Source organism: Meleagris gallopavo, chromosome 2 (genome assembly GCF_000146605.3).
Source record: "Meleagris gallopavo isolate NT-WF06-2002-E0010 breed Aviagen turkey brand Nicholas breeding stock chromosome 2, Turkey_5.1, whole genome shotgun sequence".
NCBI lineage: Eukaryota > Metazoa > Chordata > Aves > Galliformes > Phasianidae > Meleagris > Meleagris gallopavo.
In genome coordinates, this window is record NC_015012.2 from 103,364,536 (window position 1) to 103,373,270 (window position 8,735).

Below are 8,735 nucleotides of genomic sequence, written 5' to 3' on the forward strand. Positions count from 1 at the left end.
CGCCGCCACCCCCGGCTGCGTCCTCCCGTCGGTGGCCTCCATCCCCATCTGCCGGGAGAGCTGCCTCCCCGGTAACGCGGGGACCCCCCGGGCGCGCGATGCCCTCGCAGGGCTTCTACCTCCCATTAAAGCCCCCTGGCTCTGGGGCTGCGGGGACCACCACGGACCCCCACCAGGTGTCCTCAGAGCGGCACCGCTCAGCCCCGGGAGTCCCGGAGCCTCGCAGGGAGCAGTGAGAGTGGCTCGCTGCCCTCGGATGCTGGGTGGGGAAGAAGGTGGGGATGCACTGATCACAGAGCGACGTGCACCACCCGGCTCCTGCACCCCATCTGATCCCACGAGGGCCGTGCTCTGGGTGCAGGATGCCACGCTCTGTGCTGAGGCTCGGCCCCAGCTGCCTGGCAGATGGGCTCTGCTCTGAGAGCTGCACCTCCCTGCAGAGCGTGCTTGCAGCCCTGCGCTGGGACAAAACTGGCTCCGTGGTGCCGGGCGCTGCCTGTGCTGCAAAAAGCTGTTCTTGCAGCAGCTCTTTGCAACTAGAAAAGCAGCCCTTCCTGCCCCCAGGTCCAGCCCAGCTGGTGAGCAGTGTCACGCAGGTCTGGATTCCTGAAGAGCCAACACTGGTCATGTTCTCAGCCCCATGGGCCGTGCTGTCCTAGTGGGGCAGTGCTGCAGGGGTGCTGGGCTGTGCCACCAAGCTTGCAGGGAGTCCCTTTGAAATGGGGGTTAAGGTTCAAGGTGTTCCCCTAGCAATAGCAAGGCTGTAGTAGGATGCTCTGGTCTAGCATCATATCTTCCCAGTGTTTGCAAATCTGGGACTAGAAAACACAAGGGAGCCTGGAGTGGCATCACTGTGCCCAGGGATCCTGGGACATGGACCCTGCAGGGTGAGCAGCAGCAAATGGGACAATCCAGGGCAAGAGCCAACTGCTGGGTCTTGCAGCCTCCAGGTTGGGCACAACACAGGAATGGATGGAGATGGCTTAAGGCTGACTATGGCAAGGCTTTGCTGCATACCACTACCCTTCTGTCCTGAGCAGCAGCCTGGGGACACATCCAGGGTTTCCAGGTGTCCTGACTAGATGTGGGTGGCTGCAGGTCAGTGGCTCTGCTTCTGCCATCCCATGCTGAGGCATAGGTGTTACACGTCCTTGTCCAGCTGGCAAGCAGAAATGCCCTCCAAGAGCCTCTCTGTGGGGCAGCAGCACTGCGTGGGGGTCAGAGGACATCTTTTTTGCTGCCTGTTGCTGACCGAGGGTCGAGGACCAGCAGCCTGGTGAGCTGTGCCCACCACCACCCGGCACAACTGGATGAGGGCCTGCAGCAGGACCTGGGGGCAGGTTGGGCTGCCTCGGCCTGCTGTCTAAGTGTTGGGGCTGCAGTAGGGCTCCTGGGTACCGCTGAGGTGAACACGGCTGCCTGACACCTCCCGGCTGCAGTTCCCCCCTTCTGGGACCGGTGGCAGCAACCGAGCTCCCGCTGCTATCCCATCCCCATGCTCTTCTCAGCAGAGGCACTGGTGGGGAAGATCGCCATCCCAGCGTACGCGCTGAGCGACGACGACTGCTCCTCCGGGTACCAGCAGCTGAGTGTGGACAGCGACCCCGAGGAAGGCGGCGAGCCCGGCCCTGCAGCGCTGCCCTGCCGCCAGTGTGGGCTGCAGCTGGCTGCCAGCCTGGGCCAGAACTGCCTGCAGTGCGCCGGCACCGAGGGTGGCCGCAACCAACGCATCGTGTACACCTGCCAGCTCTGTCCCTTCGCCTCCCACTACTCCAGCCACCTCAAGCGCCACATGAAGACACACAACGGGGAGAAGCCGTTTGCGTGCCCGCAGTGTGCCTACGCCTCAGCCCAGCTGGTGAACCTGACCCGCCACCTGCGCACGCACACCGGGGAGAAGCCCTACCGCTGTACGGGCTGCAGCTTCGCCTGCAGCAGCCTGGGCAACCTCAAACGCCACGAACGGGTCCACAGCCAGGATAAGCCCTTCCAGTGTGCCGCTTGCGACTACCGCTGCAACCAGAGCCGCAACCTGAAGCGGCACATGCTCAGCCACCGCCTGCCTGAAGGCGAGGGGCAGCACCAGCAGGACAAGGACCCAGGTAAGGCGGGGTTGGGTGGGAAACTGCGGTGGGAGAATCCCAGAGCGCAGTCTGGAAATGGGCAAGGAGCACATCCTGCCATCTTCTGTTGTGCCGATCCCGGTGCACATCCTCAAGTGGCTGCTGGCCCCGTGCCAGGACACCATCACCTCAGAGCTAGGGCTGCTCGTAGGAGCTGCGCTCTGCCAGCGCTGTGCCGCCTGCTGACATCCCTGCTTCTCTTTGTCTCGCAGAGCCGCTGCTGCCGGAGCTGAACCTGCACATGGGCAGCGGCACCGGCCCCTTCCTGCCCGGCTGCGCACGGCTGCGGGGCGAGGAGACGGCAGCACTGCCCGAGCTGCTCTTCCCCTTTACGTGCCGCATGTGTGGGCTGGTGCTGGACGATGGGTTCGCACAAGATGAGGGCCTGGCCGAGCAGGTCTGTGGGCGCTGCAGCCTGGCGGTGCTGGGCACCGAGCCGGGCGCCAGCCCTCGTAAAGGCACCGGAGATAAAGGCTTCGCTTGCAGCCTCTGCCCCTTTGTCACCCACTACCCCAACCACTTGGCACGGCACATGAAGACGCACAGCGGGGAGAAGCCGTTCGCCTGCCCGCTCTGCCCCTACGCCTCCGCCCACCTCGACAACCTGAAGCGGCACCAACGCGTGCACACGGGTGAGAAGCCCTACAAGTGCCAGCTCTGTGACTACGCCTGCGGCAACCTGGCCAACCTCAAGCGCCACGGGCGCATCCACTCGGGTGACAAGCCCTTCCAGTGCAGCCTCTGCAGTTACAGCTGCAACCAGAGCATGAACCTGAAGCGGCACATGCTGCGACACACGGGCGAGAAGCCCTTCCAGTGCCGGGACTGCACCTACACCACTGGCCACTGGGACAACTACAAGCGCCACCAGAAAATCCACGGCCACACGGCTGAGAATTGGGTCAACCCACGCAACGCCAAAGCCCTCCTGGCTCCTCCTGCCGTGGACACGGCCCTGCCCTGAACAGCACTTAGCCCGGCTGCAGGGGCTTGGCCCCACGCTGGGCTCCGGGGGGGCCACAGGGCACCCCAATTCTTTGCCAGCTGCAGCCCCTGCCCTCCCTGGGGGAGGGATGGGCACAAGCTCTCCTGGGCTCAGGGCTGCCTTAAGCAGGGCCACCGCCCCGGGAGGGGCCTCTTGCAGCCCTATGCTGCCTGTGGTGGGGCCATGCCCTTGGCACCACAGGGTGGCACCAGCCTGTTCCTCCTGCCCGTCAGAGCCTTCCTCCGCCAGCGTGTGGGGAAAGGGAGGAGGGGGAGAACAGGACTGGTTCTGTGGCTGCTGCCATACCGGTCAGTGTAATTTATATTGTGTATAAAAGCATTAAACAGTCAGTTTTGTTATCCGGTATTCTCCCTAGGGACCTTGTTCTGCTTCAGGAGAGGACGTGGGGCATGAGGTGGGAGGGAGGGATGGCTGCCACCCCACAAGAGACAGCCCAGGTACCAATCAGAATCCATTTTAATCATCATTGCAGTATGTAAACATTGGTTACTGTCCATTAATGCTCTGGTCGGTCTGAGCAGCAGGAGATAGGTGGTTACAAGCCTAGATTACACTGGAGTCTATGAGCGGGTTAGAGACAGGGCTCTGCGCAGAGCCCCACCGGAGACAGCTTACTGCACTCTGTCTCTGAGCAGAAACCTAAAGGCTAATTTGGCATTATGGAGCCTTGTGAGGGCCGCTCGGTGCCACCGGGCTGCTGCCAACACCCCCTGGGGCAGCCGCCTGCCCACGCAGCGGGCCAGGCCTGATGTAGGCCCAGGTCCTCCCAGGGTGGGAGAAGGGGGGGCTCTGCCCCTCCGGAGCTGGGCTGGGCTCCACGACACCTGCTCCAGGGCTCGGCACCGGCACAGGCTGCCCCGTGGGAAGCCAGCAGCAGGAGGAGTTCAGCTGCCCCCAGCCTTGAAGGCAATGGTGGGTTGGGGATGCACTTCCCAGCCCTTGGGGAGCAGGGGAAGGTGGATGGTAGCAGGTGAGAGGCACGTTGATTGCAACCTGTCTGCAGGTCGTACATTCCTCGGCGAAGGCCCTGGGGCCCTCAGGCCAGTGCTGTCCTAGGAGGGGGGGGCGGCTACAGATCTTCATCACCAATGCCCTCAAAGGCGTAATTGCCATGGAAGTCATTAGCGCCCACATCATTAGCAGAGCTGGAGTGGCTGATCCCTCGCAGACTAACAGACGTGAGTTTGCTCTGCGGAAAGAGCAGATGTGTTAGGGAGAATCCCCTCCGTGCCCCAGCTCAGTCTTGGTGCGACGGCACCCGCTGCATGCACACACAACTCACCGAGAGTTTGGCCATTGGCTCCCGGGAGGCGTCAGGCGAGTCCTGCAGGGACAACACGGTCAGGCAGCCTTGTGTCACCCCCTGTGCTCACTGCTCTTCTGTGCACCAGCCCTTGGCCAGTGCTGCCAACCCTCAAGGTGAGGTCTGGGGGTGCCCAGACACAATCGCCTCCCTCCCTCAAGGATGGCCCCATTTCTGCCTTTTTTCTCATCCCTAGGCTACAGGAGTGAGGCAACAGCCCTGCTGGTGAAACCTCTCTGGCTCTGGTACCTGACCCACAGCTAAGCCTCCTGCACTCATCTCCCCACAGGGGCAGAGTCCCACTCACCAGCAGTGGGGGTGACTTCACGGCTTGCTGGCTGTCCGAGCGCCGCAGAGCCCCATTTGCACGTCGGCGGAACATCTGCAGGGGAGAAGCTCGACTCAGTGGCAGAATCCCCATGGGTAGGTAGCTCCAGGAGCTGAGTTTCCTCCTTCAGCTGGCCCCATGCTGAGGAGGGCATGCGAGGCCAAGTCTAGACCTCACAAAGTCACAGGGACAAGATGGGAAGCGCCTAGACAACATGGCTACCCAACCCTTACCTTGCGGATGCTACCACCTGACTTTTTCACCATCAGTTCGTCCACCATGGATTGCAGGCAAATGCTCAGCATGATGGCCTACAAGAGAGAAGTGTTGTCAGACAGCGGCCCCACACACCCCACGGCCTTCCCAACACACCACGATGAGTCCAGACCTGCCCCCTCCCTCGAGCTGCCCCTCATTCCCACCTTTTTCCAATGCTGGAGTGCAGGCAACCCTACCTGTGGACTGGTGATGGTAACCCACTGCAGCCGGTCCTTGCTCATGAGATACTCAAAAGCTAACTCCAGCTTCACCTCCGACTTCCCTGGGCTGCTCCCTGAGGGACCATTGCTCATCGGCACCTGCACAGACACAAGTTGAGGCTCGTGGGCCTTTCACCAGCGCCAGTTCCCATGCCCCAAACGGCTGAGACCTTCCCCAGGCTTCCAGCTCAGCCAGCAGCCTTCCTGCTGAGAGCTGTCAGAGCCGGGTCCCGGCAGCCCTCCTCGTGCCCAGGATCCAGGCACTCACCGAGGACGTGACCCGCCAGCACCGCATGCGTGTAACCTTGAAGCTGCCTTCCTTGATCTGCTCGTTGGGCAGCCGCACTTGGAAGTTGAGCTCGTTGTTGCCGGCGCTGACGACGACGTGGCATCCCTTCTCGGGGAAGTCCGTGACGCAGGGATCGAACTTGAGATAACCGTAGTACTTCAGGGTCTGTGCCAGTCGGATGAACTGTGGGCAGAGCCAGGGAAGGTCAGAACCCACAGGCAGCACCGAAGGTTGGAAAGTGGGCACCAAGCTCAGCCCCGGGGCTCTTATGGGGCTGGTCCGGTGCCTAGGACTATTCCAACCACAGCATCATGCCCTGCCCTACCTCCTTCTTGGAGACTTTTTCCTGCAGAGACTTGAGCTGCCGGTGCTGCTCCTTGTTGACAAGGATCCATCCGTGCTCGATATCTGACACCGTCTATCAAGAAGCAGAGGCTGGTGAGCAGCTGGGCCCAAAGCCCCGAGAGCAGCAGAGCAGTCTCTGGGGGGGCGGTGCCCCCTCCTCAGCCCTCTGGGCCACACAGACCCTCACCTGTGCATACAGCAAGTTGAGTCCCACACGATGCTCCATTACATCGTCATCATAGGAGGAGTCCCAGTAGCTGGAAGGGAACCACACCAGTCAGCTTCTTCCCCAACTCCTGACAGCAGTGGGCAGAACACGGTCCTGCACGTGGGGACGTGGAGCTGGGCTGTCCCCACAGCCTGCTCCCTTCGGTAGCCCTCAGCAGCCACATCCCACACACAGAACCGTGGAGGGTCAGAAGGGACCTCTGGAGATCATTCAATCCAACTCCCTGCTAAAGCAGGTTCCCTACAACACGTCGCAGAGGAAAGCATCCCCCAGGGTAGTTTTGAACCAGGGAGCCCAGAACTGGGCCCAATGCTCCAGATGCCCAGGGCAGAACAGAGAGGAGCAGAACCCCTTCTGGCTCATGGTCAACCTTTGGACACCACCAGCCTTCTGGGCCACAAAGGCACACTGCTGGCTCAGCTACTGGTCCTAGTGACCTACTGGCCACCAGCACACCCAGGTCCTTCTCTGTAGGGCTGCTATAGGCAGGCAGTGCCACGTCTGGGAAAAAGGACACAAGGACCAACCCCAATGGGGCAGTTTAGCCCCACTGGGGACATGCAGTGTACTTCCAGGTGGGTCAAAGCACCGCATGGGCAGCAATGGCAGAAGTGGAAGGGTCCTTATGCTCTGTGGGGAGTCCTGACACCACCCCCAGGTGCTGAGTGGCTACAGCTTACCTCTTGCGCAGGATGATCCTGAATTCAGGGTTGTGTAGGCTGGTGACAGACACATATGGCAGCTCAAACTCCTGCAGCTTCCGCACGACTGCAGGGAAATGGCAGCTCAGCAGAGGCTCAGGGCTGGGGGAGCCCACCAGGCCCCTGTGGGACTGCCCATAGCATGCTCTACTCACATGAGAAAGCTCCATCCTTGGTCTCTCGCACCAAGAAGAGACTGAAGTAGCCAACCAGGTCATCAGGGAGATCCAACTTGGAGGCCACAGCCTATGAGCGAGAGCAGGAGGTCACCACTGAGAGCTACAGCACCTCCATACGTCACCCTGCAGCCCCCTGGTAGGATCCAGCCCAGGCACTTTGTGGGAAGCCAGGACCTCTGCTGGATGGAGAACAGGAAAGGGGAAACAAATGCAGAAGCCAAGGGGTCATGGCATCACAGAGCTCCACCACCTCCCATGCTCCTCCCAAGGACAACCCTGCTCTGGGGCAAGGACAAAGCACAAGAGCTCTGGCACCTCAAGAACATCCTCCGTCTGGTCTGAGGTGAGGATGGTGACCTTGACCATCTGGCCATTGGAAAGCAGCACTTCTAGCACCACCTCCTCCGTAGGGATCTGCTGCGTCTCCTGCAGACAGAAGGGATTGGCAGCCTGGCCCCATCTGCCACCCAATCTGGGTTTGGGGGCCCACCACGAATCACCCCGGCCCGGCAGCTCCTTCCCACCTGCTGGGCCTTGCGCAGAAAGCTGTTGAAGGTCTCACTGCCTCCCAGTGTAGGGTCCTGCCGCACTGGGGTGGAAGACAAGCAAGGAGAAGTGTTAGTTGAGAAAGCACAGGGACTCACATCAGCTCCCACCCAGTTCTGCAGCCTCCTGGTGTTTGCACCCAGACAAAGCACGTGCTGAGTGCAGGGTTTGTGCATGGATGGCCGTGGGTTCCCTGCAGATTGGGGCGCTGGGGGGTGAACCTTTGCTGGTGTAAGGCAAAGGAAGGGGCTGGGGATGGCCATGGGTTCCCTGCAGACTGGGACACTCGGGGGTGCACCTTTGCTGGTGTAGGGCAAGGGAAGGAGCTGGGGACTGAGGAGCAGCACTGGTGGTGCTGTGTACTGCAGGCCGACATTCAGGGAACGATGCCAGCTATTATCAGAGCACAGCCAGGAACACTGAGACAGACTGCTGCAAGCTCAGCACTGCAGAAGGAAGGGGCCAACGCTGGGCCCGGGTGGCCACAGGAATGTAACCTGGGCAGTGCCACCAAGCTGGGGACGTGACCCTGGGCTGCAGCACCCCGCTTACCAGCCTGCATGTACTTCTCCAGCTGTTCCCTGCGCTGCTCTACCTCTGCTGGGGTGAGCGTGAAGATCTTCTTCGGGGGAAAAGCCGGCACCACGTTCGTGCCATATTCTTTCCTTAGCTGGGGAGAGAGCAGAGCGCTGTGAGAGCCCCTGGAGAAACAGGGACTGCCCCGACACCCAGCCACGCTGATCCTCAGGGCTCCACTGAGCAGACAGCTCATCGCCAGCAACCAGCAGGAGCCAAGGCAGGACGTCACACAGCAGGCAAGGCCTGGCACAGCGCGCTGCGTTCCGCCCTCCTCCCTACCTGCTCGTGCAGCCCCAGCAGCTGGCTGTAGCGCACCCGGCAGTGCAGCACCCCGTTCACGTGGATGTTGTAGGCCTGCGGTGGGGAGAGGCGCGGGTCAGAACCGAGCAGCAGCACACATAGAGCCATTCAGGTCGGAGAAGACCTCTACGATCACACATCCCAACCCATCCCGTCAGGCGCCCTCCGTGCCACATCCCCCGTTCCCCGAACGCCTCCGGGCTGGGTGCCCCCACCACCTCCCCGTGCAGCTGTGCCACCGCAGCGCCGCTCTTTCGGAGTCCGACCCGAAGCTCGGCCGTGCCCCCATCTCTCAGCCGCTCGGGGTCCCGTAGCAGCGCGGCCCCGC

The 8,735-nt window shown here is 61.7% G+C and overlaps 2 protein-coding genes across 2 annotated transcripts; one reads left to right on the forward strand and one right to left on the reverse strand.

Annotated features, from left to right (window-relative positions):
- Nucleotides 1-33: 33 nt before the first annotated feature.
- ZNF513 (zinc finger protein 513) lies at nt 34-3,474 on the forward strand. Its single transcript, XM_003204557.4, has 2 exons — nt 34-2,102; nt 2,336-3,474. Exons 1-2 carry the CDS (start codon nt 1,496-1,498, stop codon nt 3,085-3,087), a joined length of 1,359 nt encoding a protein of 452 aa, XP_003204605.1. The 5' UTR covers nt 34-1,495; the 3' UTR covers nt 3,088-3,474.
- A 93-nt stretch (nt 3,475-3,567) lies between these two features.
- SNX17 (sorting nexin 17) lies at nt 3,568-8,733 on the reverse strand (the record flags this gene model as incomplete). Its single annotated transcript, XM_010708125.1, has 15 exons — nt 3,568-4,318; nt 4,412-4,453; nt 4,740-4,814; nt 4,994-5,071; nt 5,216-5,338; nt 5,508-5,711; nt 5,854-5,946; nt 6,061-6,130; nt 6,783-6,870; nt 6,959-7,049; nt 7,298-7,408; nt 7,507-7,571; nt 8,081-8,198; nt 8,387-8,461; nt 8,674-8,733. Coding segments are annotated over 15 exons (1,413 nt in total), but the record flags the coding sequence as incomplete, so codon positions are not given.
- Between the last annotated feature and the right edge of the window lie 2 nt (nt 8,734-8,735).

Bases quoted from the DNA above. Each gene is read 5' to 3' on its own strand.
- ZNF513 (XM_003204557.4), top strand. From the start codon at position 1,496: ATGCTCTTCTCAGCAGAGGCACTGGTGGGGAAGATCGCCATCCCAGCG. The intron at 2,103-2,335 runs GTAAGGCGGGGT...TTTGTCTCGCAG, and splicing joins CCAGCAGGACAAGGACCCAG to AGCCGCTGCTGCCGGAGCTG.